Below are 24,400 nucleotides of genomic sequence, written 5' to 3'. Positions count from 1 at the left end.
TTTATATTTAAAGAGAAAAATCCAGGATGCAAAAGTCACGACTATTGTGCTAGGTATGCTAAAAGAAAAAACCCAGAAAGGAATACACAAAAATAGTAGTTTTAGGGGGTGGCGTTACCGACGGGCCCCCAGCCCCCGCTCCATCCTAGTTCTGTAACGCTGTTATACTGTTCCTACAACTTAAAATAGAGTGGCACGCGGCCACTTGGGAGGGCCCAGTCTATATCGGTTCAATGACACAATTGCTAGGGACGCCCCCGCCCCGCCCGGCCGACTCCGGCCCCGCCTCTCTCACCTCCCCTAGACAGTCTCAGGCCCCGCCCCTGGTCAGACCCGCGCGCTCAGCCGCAGCGCAGAGAACCAATCACTGTCCGTTTCCACGTTCAGGCCCTTTACGGCGTCTGCCCTTAGCCAAAATGGCGCCAGCTCGGAAGTTGCCGAAGTTGACGAAGCAGGTCCGGAAGCTGCCGAGCGAGTCCGGAAGTTGCCGAAAGAGAGCAGCGGGGAAGGAGGATGGCGGATATCATCGCAAGACTCCGGGAGGACGGGATCCAAAAGCGTGTGATAGAGGAGGGCCGAGGAGAGCTCCCTGACTTTCAGGATGGAACTAAGGTTCGTGTTTATCCCCTTCCCTTAACCATCCGTGGCGCGGTGCGCATGCGAGGCGGGAGGAGGCTGTAGGCGAGAGATTGCGCATGCCCAGATAGCAGTGGTCGGTGACCCTACCTCTCACATGCCGAGCTCGACGCTGATTGGTCTGGATTTAAGTAGAGGGTGAATTCGGATGCGTCTGCCCCCGCCCCCTGGCTTGGCCGTGTGGCCACATTGGTTGGGGAGGCCGTCAGTCATTATAAACAGGTTGCGGGAGGTGGGAGGGTTGACCCTATTGCTTGCACAGACCCAGCGCTGGAGAAGACCCTAAACCGGATACCTGGGCTCTGGGAGGGGCCCCTGGTTTGCAAGGCTCCAAATCTATAGACGGAAGGGTCTTCTGAAAACACAGACCAGCTCCATTTCTTAGATGGGAAAATCGAGGCCCTGGGACGACGCACCAACCGAGAGAACAAACAGGCCCAGAGGTTGGGTCTGCCAGAGCAGAATCCTTTTGGCAGCCTTCCGAGTGCTCTTCGTGGCATTGCTCGGGACAGATAAGGGCTGGGAAATAAAGAGCCTCCCATCTTCCTCCTTTGCACATCCAGGCCCCCACCTCCAGCCTCTCCGGCCCCTTCCCCCAAACAATGTACATCTCCAGGCTTACCTGCTTCTGCTTATGCAGTTCCCTCCTCCTGGAGGGCCTTTCCCTGTTGCCACTTGCCGGTAGAGTAAGGAGCTTCCTGGGGGCAGCCCCTGTGCCCAGCAGAGCAGTCACATAGGACACGCATCTTGAACGAATGAGTAAAGATCCTGGCCCCCAAAATAACTGAAGTGACATACCTTGTTGATGACTACAACAGTTTAACATTTAAAACATACTGGGGCCGGGCTTTCCTGGTGGCGCAGTGGTTGAGAGTCCACCTGCCGAAGCAGGGGACGCGGGTTCGTGCCCCGGTCCGGGAAGATCCCACATGCCGCGGAGCGGCTGGGCCCGTGAGCCATGGCTGCTGAGCCTGCGCGTCCGGAGCCTGTGCTCCGCAACGGGAGAGGCCACAACAGTGAGAGGCCCACATACCGCAAAAACAAAACAAAACAAAACATACTGGGGCCACCAAAAGTAAGAGCTACTGCGCTGAGATCCAGCAGGTAAAGATCCTAGCCTCTCTCAGTGTGAGTGATTTGAGGCAGAGCTGCACAGCCCTAGTGATCAGTGATACCAAGAGGGATCCTTTCCCAGATGCGAGAAGGGAGGTGGATATGGGTGGATTCCCCCATGGGCTGGGGGGTTGGTGGCCTTGAAGAAGGTCCTGGCAAGGGAGATCCTGGATGGAACAGACACCAGCTGGAGAGAACACTGTAAAAATAGTGAAGATCTGTGAACAGTGACCCTGAAGGAACAGGTACAGGTAAATTAAAAAACCAATCACCAGCATTGATTGAGGGCTCAGATGAGCACCGTGCTAAATGCTTCACAAGTTTATTTTCTTTCCTTCTCACAAGAGGAATAGGTACTATTGTTGACCCCATTTTACTGATGTGGAAACAGAGCTCAGAGGAGTGGCTAGGGGTGGTGGCAAAGAGTGTGGGTTCCTCTAACCATATCCTGTGGAGGGTTCAGTGTTTAGACCTCTTCTCTCTTCACTCTCCCTGAGATGATCTCATCCAGGCTCATCTCTTTTAAAAAACTCTCCATGCCTGGGCCGCTCCCAGATGTCTATCTCTAGCCTTCCCTCTCCTTTAAAGTTGATATCCGGCTCCCTACTCACCATCTCCACCTGGATGTCTGGTTGGCACCTGAAACTTCACCTGCTCCCCCCAAGCCTTCCCATCTAAGTTAAGGGCACCTCCAGCCTTTTGGTTGTTCAGGCCCAAAACCTCCCAGTCTCCATGGCTCCTCCTGTTCTCTCACTTCCCACAGAAGATCCTCAGAATACACCGGTGGTCTGACCACTTCTCACCACTTCTGCCACTACCACCCTGGTTCAGGCCGCCATCATCTCTCTCCTGGGTTATTGCAGTAACCACCTTCCTGCTTCTGTCCTCCCTCCGCTCCAGCCTCTTCTCATCCCAGCAGCAGCAGAACCCACGTCAGATCATGTCCCTCCTCTGCTTGGAGCCACCCGCTGGCTCTCAACTCAGAGTGAAAAAACAAACTCCTCACCACTGCCTGCAGGCTCTGTGGGGTCCATCCTTGTTGACCTGGTGACCCCGTGATGCACAACTCCTCGCCCTTGTTCACTCTGCTTCTGCTACACTGGCTTCCCGTTTTGTGAGCACCCCACACACTGTCCCTCTGCAAGGCTTTTGCGCCTGCTATTCTCTTGACCTAGAAAGTTCCCACCCCTTCCTACCCCAGCATCTGCCTGGCTTGCTTCTCCCTTCAGATCTCTGGGGTTTTTTTTGGCCACACAGCACAGCTTGTGGGATCTTAGTTTCCCGACCAGGGATCGAACCCAGGTCCCGACAGTGAAAGCACTGAGTCCTAACTACTGGACCGCCAGGGAAGTCCCTCAGATCCTCAGATCTCTGCTTAAATGTTGTCCTCGCAGAGACTCCTGCCCCCTGAACTCACCCTGCCTTACCCTGCTGCATTTTGTTTTCTGATTCATAGCCTTAGCTCAACCTCACACAGCACATGTTGAGGCCCATCTCTTTCCTCTAAAAGTTCCATGTGAGCTCCACGGGGGCAGGGACTTTTGTCTGTTTTGTTCACTGCTGGGCCTAGCACAGAGCTCAGGCATGTAGTAGGTGCTCAGTAAATATTTATTGAAAGAATGATTAGTGCCAGACCACTTGGGCTCCTGTCCCAGCCCGTCCACCCACTAGCCATGTGATTTGGATCCCTTCCCTCTCGGTGACAGTATCCTCACCTGGGTGGTGCGGTAAAGCCAGGTGTAAGGTTGGGCGGTGACCCCCGGGAGAGCCCTGTCCCTTGTGCCATCTGCAGGCTGCGAGCTGGGCTTGTCCTTGGGGGATGGGGGAAGGCTGTGCCCTTGTCTGATCCCATTTGCGGCCCGCAGGCCACGTTCCACTACCGGACTCTGCGCAGTGACGATGAGGGCACCGTGCTGGACGACAGCCGGGTGTGCGGCAAGCCCATGGAGCTCATCATCGGCAAGAAGTTCAAGCTGCCCGTGTGGGAGACCATTGTGCGCACCATGCGGGAGGGCGAGATCTCTCAGTTCTGCTGCGACGTCAAGGTACCCGATGCCCTGTGCCTGCCTGCATCTGTCTGCCCGCACCCAATGGCTAGGCCACCACCGACTCCCTCCAGGGCACCACACCACCAGGACACTGGCGTCCTGGCCCCTATTCCACCTTTTCCTCTCCCTTAGCCGAACTGCAGCCAGGGACTGGCTCTCAAATGCAATGACCCACACAACTCCTTACTTCAAACCCCTCTGGCTCCTGGTCACTGTCGAGCTAAAGTGTAAGCCATAGATGCTCACATGGCCCTGCAGGGTCTCCCTCCCACTCACCTCCCTGTGTTTCCATCCCTTTCTTGGCCAAGATCCTCCCTCCCACTTCAAACTGAATTCCTGGGTCACCACCCCCAGGAAGCCTTCCCTGACTACTGGTGGTTGACTTGAACCCCATCTCTGGGTTCTCCAGCCCCTCATGCTCTGCATGGCCAGGATCTGGTCCTCTGTCTGCATCTAAGCTACTTCAGGGCAGGGATTGGGCCTGTTTACCTTCAAAATGCGCAGTGTGGGCCAGCCCAGAGCCAAGACTCAGAACACATCTGCTGGCTGGATGAATGTTAGCCGAGCAGTCTGCCCTGTGCAGGGTCAGTGAGAGGAGCTGGTTAGACTGGGGTGAGGGTGGTCTGGCTCCCACCATCCCAGCAGATGTTCCTAGTGAGAGGTCAAAAGCTAGGTCCCCAGGAATTCCCTGGCGCTCCAGAGGTTAGGACTCAGCGCTTTCACTGCCGTGGCCCCGGGTTCAATCCCTGGTCGGGGAACTAAAATCCCACAAGCCTTGTGGCCAAAAAAAAAAAAAAAAAAGCTAGGTCCCCTATGCCTGAGGGTCTCCCCTGAGGGTTTTGAGGTTGCTGCCCTAAACCCACCTCGGAGATAGGCCCTGAAAGGGGTGGGGATGGGGCAGCACAGAAGAGGCGCTGGGAACAGAATGTGGAGGGACCCCAGCTTGTGGGCTGCAAGCCTGGGAGAAGGAGGAGGGGCGGAGGTAAGAATTCCACTGGGCTCGTAAGGACAGGGGAGACCGGTTGACAGCGGGAGTGTGTGTTTGTGTGGAGGCTGGCGGGGTAGGCGCTTGGCTTGGGTTGGTGGCCAGAAAGTGTGGCAGGAGCTGAGGCCCGCACCGGGCTGGAGGGCTGGGAGGCTGGAGGAGTCCCGAGGGAAACGCCCTCCTGTGTTTCTGCTGAACCAGTTCCTGCCCCTCTCTGGGCCTTAGTGTCCTTTCTCAGATGGTGATGGGGGCAGGGGGCTGGGCCTCTTGGGCTGGTGACCAGCCAGCCCATTGGTGCCCACTCACCCTCCGGCAGCATGTGGTCCTGTATCCGCTGGTGGCCAAGAGTCTGCGCAACATTGCAGCTGGCAAAGACCCCCTGGAGGGCCAGCGGCACTGCTGCGGCATCGCCCAGATGCACGAGCACAATTCCCTGGGCCACGCCGATCTGGACGCCCTGCAGCAGAACCCCCAGCCTCTCATCTTCGACATCGAGATGCTTAAGGTGAGGGGCCACCAAGCCCCAGGCACCTCGCCAAACTCCCACTGCCCAGCTTCAGAGCGGGTGCTGGTCCCACCTGCCTGCCCAGAGTTGGTGGGCCCACTGACTGTTGGTTGGGCTTGGGGTGGGGCAGGTACAAGGACACCTTTGTGGACCCCCTGGCAGTGTCCTCCCCCTCCTTCAGGTCACTGCAAGGGCAGGGATTTTCACCATCTTGTTCGCTGCTCTATTTCTAGAACCCGGCACAGTGCTGGGCCTGTAGGAGGTGCTACATAAACAGTTTGTTGAATGGTCAGAGAATGAACAAGTGATTCTGTTTCCGGTGTCCAATGTCCCAGGCCCGGCCAGCCCAGAGGCTGGCCCTCGGCCCTGACTTGGCCTACACCCCGGCAGGTGGAGAACCCTGGCACGTACCAGCAGGACCCGTGGGCGATGACGGATGAGGAGAAGGCAAAGGCAGTGCCGGTCATACACCAGGAGGGCAACCGGTTGTACCGTGAGGGCCGTGTGAAGGAGGCTGCCGCCAAGTACTACGACGCCATCGCCTGCCTCAAGAACCTTCAGATGAAGGTGCCGCCTGGAGGCTGCAGTGGGTGAGCGGAGGGGGTGAGGTGGGGCCAGGGGGCCCAGGTTTCAGCACCTTTTGCCCTCTCCCTCCCCCCACGCCCCCAGGAACAGCCTGGGTCCCCTGACTGGATCCAGCTGGATCTGCAGATCACACCACTGCTGCTCAACTACTGTCAGTGCAAGCTGGCGGCCCAGGAGTATTACGAGGTGCTGGACCACTGCTCCTCCATCCTCAACAAGTATGATGGTGAGCACTGCGCGCTGGGCCGCCAGGGTGGGCCAGCGGGTGGTCCGTAGAGCAGCCTCCTCCGTAACCCCTGGGCACCGGGGCACGAAACTGAGCCTTTAATATCACCCCCACTCTGAAGTCCCGTGGGAACCCGACCAAATATCGCCCACCCAGGCAGGACCATGGGCCCTGTTGCGCCAGTGAGATATGAAAGGGGGTTCGGGGTGGGGTCGGCCTCCGCATGGGCTCCGTCCCATGAGGGGCCCCTGGTGCCAGAAGTCAAGCCAGGTAGCTGGCGGGCCCCCCTTCGTGCCCTGTGTGCCTGCTGCCCACTGGCACCCCCGCAGACAACGTCAAGGCCTACTTCAAGCGGGGCAAGGCGCACGCGGCAGTGTGGAATGCCCGGGAGGCCCAGGCTGACTTTGCCAAGGTGTTGGAGCTGGACCCCGCCCTGGCGCCCATCGTGAGCCGTGAGCTGCGGGCCCTCGAGGCAAGAATCCGGCAGAAGGACGAGGAAGACAGGGCCCGCTTCCGGGGCATCTTCTCCCACTGACAGGGCCCTGCTGGCCCAGCCACCCTGCCCAGCTCACTGCTGCTGCTAGCAGCCCCCCCGCCCCCACCGTATCATGCTTCTCTGTATATAAAGGCCTTATTTATCTCTCTCTCTCTCTCTCTCTGGGCCTGCTGAGCCGATCCATTGGGAGAGCTGGGGTCATCCTGGTCCTTGGGTGGTTTGGGGAGGCAAAGAATTGGGGTTCTAATCCCAGCTCCCCATTCACCAACTCACATCTTTTTGGGCCTCAGTGTCCCTGACAGAGAAGTGAGGGTGGTCTCTGTCACAAAGGAAGTGTTTCTCGCTGGCCAGGGCTAAGCTGCCTGGGAGCTTTCAGTCTTAACGGGGAGACGAAGCAAGTGCAAGCCAGGGGGCCTAGTGTCCGGGTGAGGCAGGCTCCCCTCCGATCCCATGGCCTCAGCTAATGCAGGCAGAGGTTCCAGTGAGAAGCCAAGTGTGGCCCCTGGGAACTGAAAGGCCAGCCCAGGTGGTGAGCGGAGGGCGGGGGTAGGCTGGCTCTCCAGGCCCCAATCCTGGCCCTGTCCTCTGACCTGCTGCGTGACCCTGGGCACATCCTGACTCCTCTTTGCCCTTCAGCATCTCTCTTGAACTGGAAACTGGGGGCTGGGCTGCCCTGTGATGCCAAGCAGGCGGGCGATCAGGTGGGATGCAGGTGGTGTTTATTTTCATGGATTTACACACACTGGAAAAGCCTCTGGGCCCTTGCTGCTCCCTCCTCCCACCCCCAGGGCTGGGTCCCCCAACATGAAAGGGAACTAACACCGAGGGGCAAACAGAGATGCAGGATGTGGGGCTGGGGGCCCAGCCTTCCACATGCGGCCACGTGGGCCTCTCAAGTGTGTGAGTAAATAACCCAAGTCCAGCCACAGTTTGGGCCTCACTCTTCGCCGTCTAGCTTGAGGCTGATGCTTCGGGCCTTGCCTCGCGCCAGGGTGGTGGGCGGCGTCCCTGGGCCCTCCCGCTCTGCCTGGCTGGGGCCCCTCGAGCGAAGCAGCTGGCTCTGTTTTCGGAGGAAGTCCACAGGGGCAGCCCCGCCATAGCTGCTCTTGGCCAGGGCGGCCCTCGAGGGTCCCACGGGGGCATGAGGGTGGGAGCTGGCCTCCAGTTGGCCCAAGTGGGCCACATAGCCATCTGACAGGAACTGCGGGCAGAGGTGGGCAGGGATGAGGGGATGGCTGGTCTCAGGCCCACACGCTGCCCTCACCTGTCCTCCCCAGGGTCCTGGGCAGTGCTGGCTGCATTATAGGCCTGGCACAGCCTGACCAACCCCAGGCTGAGCCAGGGCACCTTTATTCCTGGCTCTGCCTCTCTCTGGGTCTCATCTTGAGTTTCCTCATCTGTAGAATGGGATTTTGGAGGTTAACAACAGCAACTAACGTTTAGCAAGCACTTGCTTTGCGCCCAGCCCCGTGCACGCTGATATGCAGTAAATCACGTGCTCTTCATGATAGCTGTTGAGGTCTGGTCCATCTTATCATTTCCATTTTGCAGACGAGAAATTGAGGCTCAGAAAGGTCAAGGCCTATGCCCAGGACCGTGCCAAAGTGGAACCAGTACTCAAGGTCTTGAGCATAGTATCAATCCTGGCCTGCCCAGCGCCTCCAAGCTGCTTGTGACCCCCATCCTAGGAGGAGCCCAGGTTCCCTGATGCCAGCCATCCTTCTCACAGCCGCCTGCCTTAGGTGCTTCCTAACACACGGGTGGTCCTTCCGGCCCAGACCCAGGCTCCCACTCCCCAGCTGGCTCGCAGTCCCCACCTTCACTTGGTCCTCACCTGGCACTGCGCCTGGAGCTTCCGCACGGCGCGGCCCACGATGTAGGTCTGGCCCGGGGGTAGGCCCAGCGCCGCATATACGGCCACATCTTTGGGGGACCCGTAGCCGGCCACGATGTTCAGTTCCACCTGTGGCCAGAGAGGCCAATCAGCAGCCCCGGGGGGCGGAGTCGTGAGGCAGGGGGTGGGGTCTGGTGGGCATCCGGTTCAGAATGTTTCGGGTCGAGGCCATATGGTCTACCTCACCAGGTCCCGGTGGGGTCGGGACCGGCCGTATCTCTCTAGTTGGCCCCAAGGACAAGGGGCCCCTGGGACCACGAGGGCCTTGGCGGTCTGTTAGGTTCGGGGGCCGATGGGGGTGAGACCAGATGGGCCTCCTCCCGGGGCGACGGCGGGGACGGGACCCTCCCCAGTCGCCGCACCTCCTGCACCAGGCTCTGCAGAAACACGGCCTTCTGGCGCAGCGGGTCGTGGGTGAGGCCATCGCAGAAGGAGACTACGCCGTGGGGGAAGTTGTGCTGTGACAGCCAGGCCACCACGCGGTGCTTCTGCATGTCGGGCCGGCCCGTTACGTACACGATCAGGTAGCCCGCGTCCTGCCAGTGCCTGCAGGGTGGGGCGGCGGTCAGCTCCACGCGCCAGGGGTGGAGACCAGTCACCACGGCAAGCCGGGCGGCCGCTCCTACCTGACCACGTCCACGGCGCCGGCGCGCACCTTGGGGTCGCTGCCCATGATGGAGACGCTGGCGGTGAAGGAGCCGTCGATGCTGAACACCACGGCCTCCGTGCTGCGGGCCACGACCGTCAGGCAGCACTCAGCGTACGTGTGGTCGCCCCTACGGCCCAAGGGCTGCTTGAGCGACATAGGGGCGGGGCCCAGAGGAGCCCCACCCCGCAGAGGCCCGGCCCACCCCGCGCTCACCTGACCACCATGCGCACCGGGTAAACGCCGATACCCAGCGCACGCTCCATGGGCACCGGGAAGGTGAGGCGGCCCGAGCTGTTGGTGACCTCGGTACCAAAGTGAATCCACTTGCCTGACAACGGCTGCGTCATGATGTAGATGTCCACCTAGCAGGCAGAGGGGGCGAGAGGGTCCCCCTGACGCTGAGCGGAGGAGGGCCGAGGCGGGCCTGTTGTTGGGGGAGGACGGGGTTGGGGGCTCAACCTAGTGTGACTGGGAGCTATCCGTGGGACAGGAGGCAGCACCCGGACCTCCCGCTTGGGGCGAGTTCGGCCCGAGGGCGGCCGGTCTACCCGGCACTGAGGCCTCTGTGTCCTGACCTTCTCTCCGGTGAGCGTGACCACGTCCAAGGGCCCGTACATGAAGCGCCCGTTCAGCACCTGGGGGCGGCCCTCGCACACCACCGTGTCGCTCGCCCGGTGGTTGGAAGTGACGTTCTGGTGGGAGGAGACGGCGTGAGCCCGCAGCAAAGAGGTGACAGGGATGCGGGACGTGCTGGTGAGGGGGACCCGCGCTCAGACTGGGGTGCTCGGCCTGGAGGAGGCGGGGTCGCTGCGAGAGAGGGGCGAGGCCCGAGGGGTGGGCGCTTTTGCTGACCCCGATCTGAGGTCATGAGGGCCTCTGTGTGGAGGGCGGTTCCGAGGGGCCGGAGGCATGACAGGTTGGGGTGCAGAGGATGAGGAGGTGGCGGGATGGTTAAGGGAGGAGACCAGTTGGTACCCAGGGGCGGGGCCGAGGCATGAGGAGGTGGGGCCAGGACCCAGGACCCAGGGTCAGCGGGCGGGATTGGACCCCGGCAGGTCTTGAGGGGCGGGGATCCTGGGGAGAGTAGGCAGGGCCTCGCTCTTGAGGGCTCGAGGGGCAGGGCACGTACCCGGATCTTGACCTGGGTGCGTTTGCGCTGCCACTTCTCCCTGGGGAAGGCCGGGCTGTAGATGGACGGCTCCTCGCACTCGGCCAGCTGCGGCTGCTCCTTCTCCATCACCTGCGAAGAATCAGACCAGCAAGGCCACGTGAAGGGGGGAGGGGTGCCTGGGGCTGCCCCTCCCCCAGCCCACGGCTCCCTATCATTGTCCGGTTCCCTCTCCCACCCCGCATCCCTGGGCCCACCTGGCGCAGGATGAAGGCCACCACATCCGCAGACTCCCAGTAGCTGGCGTGGAAGAGGTGGGGCAGCGAGACGGTGGGGAAGGCGGTGAGCGCCTCAGGGCAGTACAGCGAGTAGTCAATCCGCTTGGTCCCCCACCAGCGCTCCAGGACTGTACGGCCACGGTGGGCAGTGAGTCAGGGGTGGCCTCCCACCCCATGCCCACCCGTCTGGCCCCTAATGCTCTTCCCTCCCTCTTTTCTGCCAACCCTGCTGAGTCTGGAGTTGGGTGCTAGGGCGCACTCATTCCAGAGCAAACGCTTGGGGCAGGGGTGTTTCAGCTGGGCTTTGAAGGTGGAATAAGGATTCCCTGCCCAGGCTGGGTGGCTGGCTGACTTACTCTTAACCACCTCACTGGTGGTGCTGGGGGCAGCTGGCTGGGCTGGCAGATCACTGCCTAGCTCACTGCCCTTCCAGAAGGCTCCGCTGGTAGAGGTGGGCGTTGAGGGCACCAGCATCTCCAGCTCCTCCAGAAAGAGGCCTGAGTGGGTCTGCAGAGTGTCAGCTGTGGGTGGACAGGCGACCTCAGTGGCGGGCTGGGCCAGGCCACCCTCCTGTCTTCCCACCCAAGGTTCCAGGACAGCCTGGCCCCCATCCCTCCCCCATCCCCCCTGCCAGCCCTCCCTGGTTGGGTCTTGGCTGGGGCTGAAGTGCCCCACATCTGGGTGGAGGTGAAGGGTGGGGGCATCCTCTCCTGTTAGCTCACCCCAACAGCCAGCCGCATTCCTGCCAGCATGACTGCCGCCACCACCTGGACCCAGGCCCACTTGTCTCATGGGGCCAAAGGGCTACTCACTTGCATGCACATGAGTACACACCCCAAACCAATACACGAACACAAGTGCATGCGGAGACACAACGCATCCCTACACAGACACAGCAGCCCCTCTCCCCGCTGGTGGTGGGCGGCTGCTCTCAGTGTCACCACCTCCTCCCTTCAGCCCAGTTGTCACCACTGCCCCCAGCTTCTGGGCAGAGAATGTTAGAGGGTCTTGGGGATCCAGACTGCCCAAGGGGCCAGGGGAGGGCTCCCTGGTCCTGGGAGTGGTGACATGAGAGAGTACCAATGATGTGGGAACTACCTCATGTCTTCTTGGGAGAGGGGGGCCCACACCCATCCCTCACTGTTGGTGCCGTCCTCTTTCTCCCCTTTATCTTGGTTGGCGGCATACCCAGCAGCAGGGATGAGCCGTCTCCCAGGGGGAACTTCTGGTAGCGCGGCACAGCCAGTGGGGCGATGGCCTGGAACTTGGGGGCCAGCAGGGGCTCAAGGCGGGAGGCGCAGGGGTCGGCCGCATGGAAGAGGTTGTAGATCTGCTCACAGGCTGGCCGCATCTGGGCCACTGGTACCCAGAAGATAAAGGGGGGAGGGGATTCATCTGGGCATACTGGGAGGCAGGGGTTGTGGGAAGCGGCACCCTGACATGCTGTGTGACCCTGAACCAGCACTTCCCAGACTCTACTCCCTGGGAGGTGCCTGGGAGTGCTTAAAAGTGAGACAGGTCTCTCGGCTAAGAAGAGATCAGAGCCTTCGATTTGCTGATGTTCAAGATGAAGCGTTCCCCATGCCTGTTGGACCCCCTCTCATGAAAGCATCTGTGGGTATGCGTTCCTCCTGGTGCACTTTGGGACACTTGGCCTTGGCAAGTCCCTTCTTTCTGGGCCTCAGGTTTTCCCTCTCTAGCCAAGCCATTTATTTGTACAGTGGGGAATGGTATAAACACCCCCATTTCAGATGAAACAAAGAGGAGATGGGGGAGGGGCAGGTGAAGCCCACCCCCACCCTGAGGGCTCACCCTCCAACGTGGGCATCACGGTTTTCCGCAGAGCCAGCACCAGGCCCAGAGGGGAGCCAAAGAGGAAGAAGCCGGAGACCTTGAAGTCAAGGCGGGTGGCACTGGTGAGACCATCAGGAACCTCAGAGGCGGCAGCGGGTGGACAGGAGGCTGTGCTTGCCCGTCTGGGCTCCCCAGAGGAGGTGGCTGAGGGGACCGTCTGCAGGCTGGGGGAGGGCGGGAGGGTGCTCAGTGCTGCTGCTTCCGCAGCCCAGCACAAGCCCAGTTTGGGGTTGATGGGGCAGGAATGTCACCTGTTTTGAGAGCCCTCGGGCTCAGGACTGGCCATGTCGCTGTGGGTGTGCTGGGCAGGCAGCACTGAGGGCTCTGGGCTGGCCCGGCCCAGTCCCTCCACCCCATCTGCCAGGGGATCCCGCACTGGGCCAACCTCCGGGGAGAGCAGCTCATTGTTCTAGACGGAATAGGGGACAGAAACAGCCTTAGGACTGGAGACGGTCGATTTCTACTTATTTGGAAGTGAGGAAAGAGGCTTGGGGGTTGGGCAGGGACTTAAACAAAGAGTAGAGCCCCAGAGGAGGTGGAATGAGGCAGCAGGGGACAGGCCGGAGAGAGGTCATATTCCAGGGGCAGAGAACTAGAGCCGGGGAGACACCGGCCACCTGGGGAGGCAGGTCCAGCCACACTGACCGTGCTTCCGCGGCGGCTGCTGCTGCGGCTCCCAGTGCCCGCGCTGGCGCTGTGGCAGAGTGCGTCAAAGCCCAGGATTCCACCGACGCCATCCCCAATCAGCACCACCTGGGTGGAAGGGCAGCGCCATCAGGAGGGGCTGCAGCAGAGGCAGGAGGATGGGGGGCTCCCGCAGCAAGTTCCCTGGGAACATCCCTAACTCCTGACCTGCCCGCAGAAGCCGACACCCTCAGATGAGCGCAGGAAGGCGGCGTAGGCCTGGTTAGTGCGGGCAATGACCGTGGCCACAGCGCCCTGGTATCGGGAGGATGAGGTGGCCAGCAACGGCAGGGCAGCCAGTGGAACGTGGTCCTGGGAGCGGGACAGGCTGTCACCGTCATGGCTGTAGGGGCTCAGGCTGTAGGAGGAGGGGGTATAATGGATGGGTGGGGGGCCTCCAGGCCCTCCACTGCCCCCTCTAAGTCCCCTTGACCTGTTGGCAAGTCCTAGCACTGGAGGGCCTTTGTGGGGACCGTCAGTATCCCAGAGGCCTTTGTGATGGAGCCATTGACTAGAAACTGAAATCCAGCTGGGTAGGTGACTAGCCCAGGTGTTTGGCTTCCTGGCCTCCTCCCCCTCCCCCCATGGGGCCTCTCTGGTCTCAGGAGCCCCCAAGTGGCTGTCCACACCTTGGGGACCCTGTGTGTCCCCCACCCTCCCATCCCTGACCAGTACTTGGAGACAAGGGCATAGGCAGCGGCGCAGATGGGTGGGCAGGGCACCAGGCGCAGCGCCACGTGGCCCAGGGCCTCGGGGAAATGGACGCGGGTGATGGCCTCGAAGGCCAGGCTTAGCGTCTGCACATCCGCCTGCTTGGAGCTGGTGTCTCCAGGGCCTGAGTCTAGGATGTTGCCGCTGTGCAGGATGAGGAAGAGGGCGTGGACTGCGCATGTCTCCGCCCCCAGTTCCCCCGCTCCATCCGGGCCCTGCGGGGCACAGGGGGGGTGCCAGGGATGTCAGAGCAGTGGCCTGGCCGGTGGGTGGGCAGAATGAGACGCGGGGTGGCCGACCATACTCACTTCTGGGTCCCTGGGTGCTCGGGCCCCGTCCCCGATATCTTTGGTGGACTCGGTTCCAGGGTCTGCAGGATGGGGAAAGCCAGTGAAGGGGACTGAGGGGTCTGTGGGGATCCCCTCATCTGGTACTTCAGGTACCCCTGCTCTGCTGTCTGCCTGAGCACCCGCCCTCGCCCCCCATCTTCCTCTGACCTTCTCCTCTCACCCGACTCTCCCAGGTCATTTCACGTTTCTGCGTCTTTGCACATGGCCAGTCCTGCTGCTGACAGGCATGCGTCTCCGCACAAGCCCTGTTTGCCTGGAAAATTCCTTCTAATCCTGCCCTGTCCAATATGGTAGCCACTAGTCACATGTGCCTACTTAAACTGAAATGAATTAAAATAACAATACCAATTTCAGTTCCTCAGTCCCACTCGCCACATTTCAAGTACTTGCTAGCCACATGTGGCTAGTGGCTAGAACATTTCCATCATCTCAGAAAGTTCTTTTGGACAGAGCTCGTCCAATCCTTCAAAATCCAGCTTAGACATCACCTCCCACGTGAAGCCTTCCTGGACTCCGAATGAATTCCTCCATTCTCTGTGCTGTGTCTGAACCCTGAATACACGCCCCACATCCATCCATCCACCCATTATCTGCTCATTACTCGTCTGTGTATTTAATGAGCACCCTTTCTGGACTGACATTCATCTCAGGACCCCATTAAACTTAGGAATGAGTTGTTCTCCAAGTCCCCACCGCATACGGAGTGCTGGTGGCTGGCAACTGGATGTGGGATCTTTACCTGGCGCCCCTTCTGCCTCCATGGGGCAGGCAAAGGCGTCGATGAAGTCATTGGAGTTCCACTTGGTCATCTCCTTGGGGAAAACCTCGTCACTGTCCGAGAAACCTTCTGAAGGGACGAAGGGCTGCGTCATGGTTTGGCGGGAGCTGCTCAGGGACCCCCCCTTCCCCTAACAGGTCTGGGGTCCTGACCGTGGGCATCAAAGAACTCCTCCTCAGAGCTGTTCTCAGAGTCTCGGGCGATGTTCTGCATGCGCCACTCGGACAGAGTCTGGGGAGACACGCCCCCTGCAGGGCCACATTGGCCTCAGCCTGGGAGTCCAGCCTGAGGGCCGCTCCCTCCCGCCCCTCTGCCTCAGCCTCACCTCCATGCTGGGACGAGTAGGAGGAACGGGAGGACGAGGACCACTGCTTGCCGAAGCTGGCATCGGGCGAGGCTTCGGGGCCTGGGGGCACCTCGGGCCCATCGGGGGTACCGGCACGGCTGGTCCCAGCCCGGGCCTCAGTGCTTGGCTTCGCGGGGGGCTGGGCCTCGGGCCCCTCACTGCCTGTGTTGCACCTGGCCATGCGCTGTGCCAGCATGCGGGCGGTCTCTTCCTCCAGTGCCCGGATGTCAGCCATGCTCAGCTCTGTCCACTCGTCCTGCCAGCACCAGGCCTGGCGGTGGGCCCGCAGCATCACCCGACGCAGACCTGTAGGCGCCCAGGCATCAAAGCCATGCCCTCCTCACCCACACGCCCCCGCCCCGAGTTTCCCTGCCACTGCAGCCACATGCCCAGCCCATGAGTTCAGGTAATGGCTCCCCTGGGCACACCCCCCACCCAGGGCCACAAAGTATAGCAGGGTGAGCACTGTCCGGGAGACGGGAGTGGAAACTGGGGCATTTGTCTTCCTGCCCCACCTCCCTCCCTGCCCACTGCCTCTTTTATCCCTCTGGACACCCCACCTCTGAGCGCTGAGCCCACCCCGACACCCTGGGAAGCTGGGAGCAATGTTTGTTCTTGCTTCTTTCAGCTGGCTTCCTGCTGATTTCTTCACAAGAGTTAACAATTAAGGCGTTGATAGTTAATGAAATTGTTGATGGTTAATGAAGGTGTTAAGAGTTAATGGAAGTGTTGGCACTTAATGAAGCAAAACATGATACCCATTCTGGGATATTTTCATCCTAAGCAGAGGACTAAAGTTAGAGACTTCAATATCTAGGAAATAAAGTCATAATGATTGAATTATTGTTATAAACTTCTGGAAGGAAATCCACCAGAATCTTAATAGTGGTTATATGTGGGTGAGTTTCATTTTTCTAATTTGTGCTCTTTGGCATTTTTCCAAATTTAAGATACGGTGCCTGTATTACTCTCTGAGTTAAATTTCCTCATCTGTAAAGTGGGAATAAGAATTGTCCTTACCTTGAGGGGTGCTGGGGGTGTTAAAGGAGATCTGGCATGGGAAGTGATTAGCAGAGAATTGGGCATGTGGTGATCAATATTAGCTTTTTACTATCTGGCCCAACCTCTTCCTCATTTACAGAAGGGAAAATTAAGGCGCAGAGATGGGAAGTAGCTCCCTGGAGGAGAGTTTCCATGAGGGTCCGTGGTGGAATGGAACCCAGGTCCCTGGACACCCCCATCCTTCTACCTGCAGGTAGTCTACCCTCAGACCTGGGAGGTGGGGCAGGGCTGAGCCACAGGAACTGTGGGGTTAGTTTTAGGGGGGGCATGAAACAGGGCCTCCTGGATAACAGGGCCAAAGGATGGGACTCGGAGAGAGCGACAGAGTCACAGCTTTGGCCTGCACTCCTTAGCGTGTTGCAGGTTAGAGCTGGTGACCCGCCTGAGAGCCTCTAAGTCTCGCTTGACCCACAGAACACTGGAGAGTCTTAGAATTTTAATGGATGAGAAGCAGCATCTCTGAATGTCAGAACCGGCATGGACCTCAGAGATCACGTTGTCAGCTTCTTGCCCGCCTGACTCTCACCTGTACCTCAAGGCTAGGCTCCCCCAACCCCTAGCTAGGCTGTGCGGCTCCCCCCTGCCTCAGTGCCCACCACATCAAACGGAAATGACGGCTTTATGTTTCTGTGTCCCCAGTAGACTGAGAGCATCCCTGGCTCAAACGCGCGGCCTGGTGCATGCCGAGTAAATAGAACCTCGCAAGGCTGGGCGCTCACCGACATCGTGGATGAACTGCTCAATCTTGGCCTGCATGCCCCAGTAGCGGAACTCAACCTTGCACAGCTTATAGGCGCACATGAGGGGCCCCGTCTGGGCTGCTGTGCGTGCCCAGTCATCAGCCAGTGGTCCTCGGCCTGTCTTGGCCGAGCGGTACAGCCGGGGGTCTTCTTCCGCTTTGTACTCGCCTGGGGCCACTGCATCCCGCACAATGTCGATGGTATCTGGGGGGGTTCCGGCAGCGCTGAGCAACAGCAGCCCCCTCCGGCCCCTGCCACTCCTCCCCCACCTCGGGATTGAGGGGGCAACTTTCCATGCACAGGAAGCCTAGACCGGGAGAGAGCCTGGGACTTGTCAGAGGCCGCCTGTTGAGGTGGCAGGTGTCCTGAGAGGGGCTCCACGGTCCCCCCGCTGGCTCCAGGCCTCACCCAGGATGCGCTGTCTCCGCTCAGCCCCACTCAGGTTGAAGACATTCGGCTGCTGCCCCCCATCAGGCAGGTAATAGGTCTCTATTTCAATGGAGAATTTCTCCACAAAGGGGCAGGTGTACCTGGGCAGAGGGTGGGGGTGAGGGTCACGGCTGTGCCCACCAGGGCTGTTCCCCTCCTGGCCCCAGACCTGCCCCACCCACTCACCGGGTGCGGGTGTAGGGATAGGCATTCCAGGATTCCTCCTCCACCTGCAGGGCGGCCTTGGGCAGCAGTGCCCGGAACCAGCCTGGGATGTGGGAGCCCACGTGGTACACCTTGTGTGTGTACTGCCCACTGCCACCGGGCCCATCCGTGTAGGGCCGGTTGGCCAGGATCTCCACGCCACTGCCCTCACCACTTGACTCTTCTCGGCTCTTTTTCTGCAGCCCAGGGCAAGAGTAGAACGGGCAGCTCAGCCCCAGATCAGCTCCTGGGATGGGATCCCAAGCTAGGCCTGGTCCCCTGTGTAGCTCTGAGGCCCTAGTCCCAGCCGTTCTAACTCTCTGAAACCTGACCCTGGTCCCCTGTAGCTCCTGGGGTCAGGATTACAGCCGCTGTCCAGTCCCCTATGGGGTTCTGCAAGCCAGGACTCATTCAGTCATTCAAGTATTTGTTGTCTGCTCTATTCCAGACATTGTTTGGGATTATGTTAATTGGGATCTGTTGATGTACAGAACACAGACCCCTGCCTGCCCCTGTGCAACGTATGTTCCAGTGGAGGGAGATAGATAACAGACAGAAAACAAAAAAAAGCAAATTAGAAGGTGCTAAGTGCTGTGGTAAAAAGAAAGCACAGAATAGGGTAAGGGGGATAGGGCTGGGGGTTGCAATTTTGATGGGATGGTCAGGGAAGGCCTCATTGAGAAGACAACATGACCTTGATCTGCAGATGACCTGGGGGAAGGGAGGGTGCTGAGCAGGTGTGAGGTGGGGGCACTATTGGAGGCAGAGGGGAAGCCAGTGTAAGCTCCTGAGGTGGGCGCATGCTGCGTGTGCTGCTGGCAAGGGGCCAGGGTGGGTGGGCTGGAAGAATCCAGGAGAGTAAAAGGGGCCCCCACCTTTCTAGGACCCCAACACCAGCTCCTGCCACACCCCTCACAGTTGGAGAGCACTCAGATCCCGTCCTTACATAGCTCTGGAGTTTGAACCTGGCCCACTTAACCCTCTGAGGCCAGATCCCGGCCCCCTTGCCTGCTCAGACTCTGGTCCCACATTTCTGGGGAGCACGTCTGGAACGGGCACCAACCCTCTCCCCTCCCTGAGAGCCTGCTCTGGCTCATTCTTCCCGACGTCCAGGGCCAGACCTCTACCCCCTTCCTCTCAGCCCAGACCTCAGCATCTGGGGTCCCTGCCTGCTCCTCTCTCTGACAGATTTGGGGCCTGATCCTCAGCCCATCTCCCTGACCGCCTGGGGCTGCCGAGGTCCTGCCAAGGCCCTCTGGGAACCCCTCCCAGTCTTTCCCTACCACCTGGGACCTGCTCCTCACTTTCTGTCTCCCGCTCCTTTGCATCCTCATGCGCTCCTTTGCTTACTCCCAAAGGATTACACATTCTAAGGAGGATTAAAGGAGGTCAGATGGGGGCTGAGCGCCCAGGAGGGGCTGGGCACTTGGGGTGGGGAGGCACCACTAGGCCCTTCTGCCGCTCTTCCCACAGACTTTAACCACCACCACCCCTCCCCCACATCCGACCGGGGAAGCTCTCTCTCCTCCTCTGGCCTGAACCCTTCCAAGCCCCAGAGCGGGACTGGGGGGGGGGATTGAGCTGGGCCCGGCCCCTGGTCCCTGGTGCGGCCTGCGCGCTCCTGCGGACACCCAACATGAAGCATACCTCCCCCCACCCCGCGCCTTGGTCGCCTACTTCCCACCGCCCTCACCTGGATCATGTAGAGCTGGGCCACCTGGTACTCGTCCAGGCTCATGGGCAGCAGAATGTGGTACTCCTTGATGAGCATCCTGAAGGCGCTCGGCCGGCGGTGCGCGGCCTCAGCTCCCGCTGGCGCAGGACACCGCGCGGCCGTCAGTGCGGGGCGGCGGCGGCGGCGCGCGGCCCCGAGCCCTGCGCGAGGGCCGAGGGGCTCGGGCCCGGCGACCCCATGCCCGGGCTCGCCGCAGGGGAGGCAGAGGCGAGCCCAGCTCTGCAGCCAGCGCCGCGGGGGGCCGGGAGCCTCGGCGAGGCTGAGCGCTGACCTCTTTTCCGCGCAGCCCCCGCCCCCCGCCCGCCCATCGCCACGGCAACCGCGCGCTGACGCTGGCCCCCCGGAGCCGCGGGCTCAGGCCGGCGGGCTGGCTGGCCAGCCTTGCCTCTTCGGCCGCGTCCGCGTCCTAGCCCCTCGGAACGGCATCCCTCAGGGACCCGCCCCCAGGAACCCCCGGGCCCCTCCTTCCGGGCCCGCCTTCCACAACCGGCCCCTCGGGGCCCGCCCATTGCATCCCTTTCCCCGAGTCGGTCCCGTGTCCCCCACTCTTGGACGTCCACTTAGAACCTTGTCCCCTGGGGTGTCTCGATGCGGAGCAGCCCCGTGCACCCCTCCTCAGCATCTCTGTCAGTGTTCCCCACCCCCCGCCCCCAAACCTACCTTCAAAGACCAGATAACTAACACCTCCGGCCGCTAGACCTGCCTTCCCCACCCTGGCCGGCAGCCCAGTCCCCAACTCTCCCCTTCCCAGCATCCTTTCTGGACCCCCGGCACTTGTCTACGCAGCCGCCCCAACATCCTTCCCGAGGGCTGACCCCTCTTCGGGCTGAGGCAGAAGTATCCCACGGGCCCCCGCCCTGAGAGACCCCCTCCGTCCACCTGCGCCCCGGTTTCGCCGCAGCCCCTACCTACACCTCGCACCCACTGAGCAGGCGAGAGGCCCCCGTTGTCTCCACTTCCTTCCACTCCCCGGCGTCCCCGTCCCCCGCCGTGCTCTTGGCCCGCCCGCCAACGTCCCGGCTCACCTCTAGTTTAGGGCGGGCGCCCCTCACCCGTTACGGGCTGGGGCGGACGGGCGGCGGGTCAGAGCCCCCAGCGCCCCGAGCCCCGGCCTCGGATTCCAGCGGTGGCCGGACCCCCTGGAGGCGAAGCGCGGGCCCATGGCCCCGACCTTCCTCCAGGTCTGCCCGCCGGTGCCCCTGCTGTCCCTCCCCGTCGCCCGCCGCGTCACTGCGGCCGCCCCGCCTCCTTCCTGGGCCCGGCGGCCCTCCCCCCCACCCGGGCCGGGTCCGGGCAGCCCCGCCCGCGGCGGAGGAGGGCGGCCCCATTCTTCCTTCCCCTAGGCGGCGGGGGAAGAAGAGGCCCTTCTCCACAGGCTGGCGCTTCTCAGTCCCGCTGTATTCTTTGGGATCCCCAAAGCACTCTGGGTTCCCACCTCCACCCTGGCCCAGCCCTCCTGTGTGCTATGGAAATATGACAGAGTCCCATTCCCAACTTCCCAGGCCCTTGGATCCTGAGGCCCAGGGCGGGGGAAATGCCTCCCCGTCCAAAGTGCAGCCAGAAGCTGGTCTCTGACTTGCCTCTACCTAGCTGGTGCGGTTCCAGTGCCCCAGACCTCTAGGGTCATTCTGCCACACACACAGGCAGAGGCCTGCAGTCACTCCAAATCTTTGCGCTAGTCCCTGAATGGGGACCCGTGGCTTTCCCCACCTATATCTTCTGGGTCCACAGTCCGGTCAATGGCCACCAGATCCTGCGCAAAGGCTGAGACAGCCTAGGGTTGGGCTCGTGGGACCACACCCAGTCAGCTACAAGGCACTGGGACAGTGTATGGCAGCACCGAGCTGGGTCTCACCCATGTTGGAAACCAGTTCTCTCTCCTTGACTGTTTCTCAGGTCCTGTGGGGAGGGAAGCAGCAATGCTCCCTTTCTTTCCTCTCTGAGGATTCAGAGATGGGGTGTATTCAGAGCCTCCAGGGCTGATTCCGAGCTTAGGATGTTAGGGCATTAAGGCATGTGAGGGTGTGGCTTAAGTGAACTGGCATTTCCACCAGCTAGGCACTGCTAGTCCAGGGAAAGAACCCTCTAGGCTCAGGCTGGAGACAGTGCCCTCCAGCCGTGGAGGCAGCCAAGGCCCTGCGCTGCCCCCTGGTGGCATCACGTGAAGGAGGGCAGGGCGCTTGGCTACTGGAGCTCAACCCTTTCCACTACTTACAGCTGGAAGGCTGAGGGCCAGAGAAGGGCAGGGTTCCACTCAATGTCAATGGACAGTGGAGGCAAGGCAAAGCCAGGCTCCGTGGGCCTCTCTCCCACCCACTGCACCCCACCTTCCGCCCATCCAGGCTTAGCAAAAGCACCAGACTCAAAAACTACGAGCTGAGAGAACAACTCCAAATTATCTTTTATTCATACAAAAAGGGCATATTTAGCAAAAGACACACTGAGAAAAGAGTCGCCACGGCCCAGGAGACAGGGCAGGGAGGCGACAGGCCTTCTGAGGCCCTGCTGGGGAGAAGGGGTCTGGGAAAAGTGGTGAGAAGTCCTGGGTAAGTGCTGAGTGGTGGGGGCCACAGAAAGGAGGAAGCTCCAGTTGGATCAACACTGTTGGCAGGTCATGGGTGGGATTCACAGTGACCTCGCTGCTAACTCTTTTGGGGGTTTCCAGTTAGTGCTGCCGACTGGAGCGAGAGCCGCCCACTGGTTCCTGGAGGGCACCCACCAAAGGACACAGAACAGGAAGCCCAGGATGGGAAGTGCAACTCGGGGTGAAGGCCAGGGAGAAGCAGGTGCTCTGCAGTGGCCAGGAAAGGTCCAGATGCTGAGGCGGAGTCGAGTCCTGTTACGTGCGGGCATTCCGCTCTGTCTCTGCCAGGCACTCTCTGACTAGCGCCCGGGCATGGATGATGCCTGGGGTGTGGATGCGGAAGTAACATACAGGATCTCAGCGACCCTCCAAGTCCCAAGTTCACCCGCCAGTGAAAAACACCCTCCCTCTCCATCCCCTTCCCTTTCAGTAAAAGGGACTATAATCTAATGAGGGGCTGGATGAGATTAGAGGTTTAGAGATTAATCCTCAAATATGCCCTGTTGAAATACAAACTCCCAGGTCCTTCCCTGGAAATTAACTCAATGTCAATTCAATTTAAAACGCCTCTCTGGGGGACTTCCCTGGTGGTCCTGTGGTTAAGACTCCACGCTCCCAATGCAGGGGGCATGGGTTCGATCTCTGGTCGGGGAACTAAGATCTCGCATGCTTTATGGCGTGGCCAAAAAAACACACAAAAAAACCCAAAAAACCCCGCCACTCTGGATCGTGATCCTGGCCCGAGTCCAGGCTTGGCTCAGGTGGCCTCCAGATGTCTTTCCTTCCCTACCTAGTGAAGCACTGTCCAGTGTTTGTCTCCCGGGCAGGGGCGGTGGGCCTGGCCTCACTTACCTCTCTTCAGGCGCTCCATGGCGCTCTTGCTACCAGCATAGGTGGGCCGGATCTCTTTGCCCATCTCCTCTATGACCGACAGCAGTTCGGTGTAAGTGCTCTGGGAGCCCTGGGCGCCAGGTGGTTTCATTGCCTATGTCAAAAGAGAACAGGGCAGTGAGCTCAGGCCAAGAAGGGGCCCCCAGTCCCCGTCCATAGGCAATCCCTCGGCTCCACTCACCTGCACATAGCCCATGGAGGGCGGTCCAAAGTCGTTAAACAGTGGTCTGAAAGGGGCAGCGGCTCCTGGCACCGAGCCCGACGGCGATGGGACACTTCCGGCTGCAACATGCGCCAGTAAGAGGTCAGCGTGGGGCAGGGACGCCTCGCCCCGACGTTCCAAGCCCCGGACCAGATTCGCCCGATTCCCTCCAAAGGGCTTCATTCCAGGCTGCTAAACTTCAGGACAAACCCCCCCCCCCGCGCTTCACCAACAAGCCCTTACGTGACCACGCCCACTTCACAGGCCAGCGAACTGAGGCTCAGCGAGGGTAGGCGGCAGGCCCAGTATTGCAGAACTCAGGCCGTCTTCTCTTCGAGACCTCGACCGCCCGGGCAGGCAAGCAGGGGTGGAGCTGGATCCTCACCTGTAGGGACCGGGGTGCCGGGCCCAGGGGTGCTGGAGCCGGGGGTGCTGCTGGGGGCGGGGGCGATGGGTTTGTAGGACATCCCCAACTTCTGGGTGCGGCAGACGCCGGCCGGCCGCTCCTCCCGGGTTGGCTGCCTGGCCGCTCAGCCGCGCTCTGATTGGCAAGCCGGCAGCACGCCCCTGGTAAATAGAGCTCAGGCCGGAAGGGCGGGCGGGCACGAACGCTCCTTCACTCCCGATTGGCGCGCGAAGATGTCACTCGGGCCTTCTCATTGGCCGAGACCGGCCCCAACAGGCCGCAACCGCTGCTGATTGGTCTCCGCCTTCCGGACCTCGCACCTGTCTGCTTCGGATTGGGCGGTGGCCGACGCCCTCCGCAATTGGCGAGTTCGCGGCCCGGGCCGGCGCGCTCTCAATCCGATTAGTCCCAAAACCCGAGAGGCGGGGCCTCGGAAGCCTGGACCTGGGTCTGGTCCACCGCGGTTCGCGCCGAGCCGGGCTTCCCGGGCTTGGGTGCCGCCCTCGCGCCTCACTCACGTTGCTTCGTACGTCAGCTTCCCGCTGCCCGGTCCCGGTCCAGCTGGGCTGCTGTCGCCAGCGCCGCCGCCGTCGCCGCCGCCGCCGCCGCCGCGCGCGCGCGCGCGCGCCTTTCCTCAACTCTGAGTGCCGGAGGACGCAGGGCTTTGACGTTCCCAACCCTGCGCCCCACCCCGTGCGCTTTTACGTCACCTTTCACCGGTTCAGCAACCTGTCCTCGATCGGCGCATGCGCCCTCCTGAGGCCTCCGTCTGTTCCCATGGCAACGGGTCCGTCACCAACGCTGTTGATGCGCCTCTTCCTCCCAATTGCCTGGACCTCGGGTCTAGGCTGGTGTAAGGTCCAAGGGCGACCTCAAAGGCTCCTCAACCTGCACCCCACCC

The 24,400-nt window shown here is 60.9% G+C and overlaps 3 protein-coding genes and 1 long non-coding RNA gene across 8 annotated transcripts; 2 read left to right on the top strand and 2 right to left on the bottom strand.

The window, feature by feature from the left end:
- The first annotated feature begins 412 nt into the window (after positions 1–412).
- Positions 413–6,742, top strand: AIP (aryl hydrocarbon receptor interacting protein). Of its 3 annotated transcripts, none has more exons than XM_060158397.1 (6): positions 413–612; positions 3,615–3,794; positions 5,099–5,287; positions 5,678–5,854; positions 5,957–6,090; positions 6,428–6,643. In XM_060158397.1, the coding sequence occupies exons 1-6, from the start codon at positions 514–516 to the stop codon at positions 6,498–6,500; spliced, it is 852 nt and encodes a 283-aa protein (XP_060014380.1). In that variant the 5' UTR covers positions 413–513; the 3' UTR covers positions 6,501–6,643. The 3 variants fall into 3 exon arrangements, with proteins under 3 accessions (XP_060014380.1, XP_060014379.1, XP_060014378.1); XM_060158396.1 differs by having other exon boundaries at positions 424–612; positions 5,957–6,098; positions 6,428–6,742; XM_060158395.1 differs by having other exon boundaries at positions 453–612; positions 5,008–5,287; positions 5,957–6,098; positions 6,428–6,742.
- A 554-nt stretch (positions 6,743–7,296) lies between these two features.
- Positions 7,297–20,604, bottom strand: PITPNM1 (phosphatidylinositol transfer protein membrane associated 1). The gene is made up of 24 exons (XM_060158394.1): positions 20,442–20,604; positions 19,375–19,493; positions 17,664–17,878; positions 17,457–17,578; positions 17,028–17,252; positions 15,226–15,552; positions 15,053–15,148; positions 14,862–14,969; positions 14,081–14,142; positions 13,737–13,987; positions 13,230–13,419; positions 13,023–13,130; positions 12,629–12,786; positions 12,336–12,541; positions 11,712–11,882; positions 10,880–11,044; positions 10,503–10,651; positions 10,267–10,377; positions 9,713–9,829; positions 9,351–9,499; positions 9,115–9,264; positions 8,851–9,034; positions 8,429–8,557; positions 7,297–7,795 (listed from the first exon to the last, which is right to left on the bottom strand). The coding sequence occupies exons 2-24, from the start codon at positions 19,450–19,452 to the stop codon at positions 7,532–7,534; spliced, it is 3,735 nt and encodes a 1,244-aa protein (XP_060014377.1). The 5' UTR covers positions 19,453–19,493; positions 20,442–20,604; the 3' UTR covers positions 7,297–7,531.
- Positions 11,138–16,108, top strand: LOC132525568 (uncharacterized). The gene is made up of 3 exons (XR_009542297.1): positions 11,138–12,141; positions 12,367–12,439; positions 14,296–16,108. It is a non-coding gene; the product is annotated as an uncharacterized LOC132525568 (long non-coding RNA).
- A 1,189-nt stretch (positions 20,605–21,793) lies between the features above and the next one.
- CDK2AP2 (cyclin dependent kinase 2 associated protein 2) lies at positions 21,794–24,102 on the bottom strand. Of its 3 annotated transcripts, none has more exons than XM_060157584.1 (4): positions 23,479–24,102; positions 23,073–23,173; positions 22,853–22,985; positions 21,794–22,323 (listed from the first exon to the last, which is right to left on the bottom strand). In XM_060157584.1, exons 1-4 carry the CDS (start codon positions 23,558–23,560, stop codon positions 22,256–22,258), a joined length of 384 nt encoding a protein of 127 aa, XP_060013567.1. In that variant the 5' UTR covers positions 23,561–24,102; the 3' UTR covers positions 21,794–22,255. The 3 variants fall into 3 exon arrangements, with proteins under 3 accessions (XP_060013567.1, XP_060013568.1, XP_060013566.1); XM_060157585.1 differs by lacking the exon at positions 23,479–24,102 and adding an exon at positions 23,337–23,474; XM_060157583.1 differs by lacking the exon at positions 23,479–24,102 and having other exon boundaries at positions 23,073–23,291.
- Positions 24,103–24,400: the final 298 nt, after the last annotated feature.

Source organism: Lagenorhynchus albirostris, chromosome 9, assembly GCF_949774975.1.
Source record: "Lagenorhynchus albirostris chromosome 9, mLagAlb1.1, whole genome shotgun sequence".
In the NCBI taxonomy this organism is placed as follows: domain Eukaryota; kingdom Metazoa; phylum Chordata; class Mammalia; order Artiodactyla; family Delphinidae; genus Lagenorhynchus; species Lagenorhynchus albirostris.
This window is presented reverse-complemented; position numbering and strand designations above follow the sequence as displayed.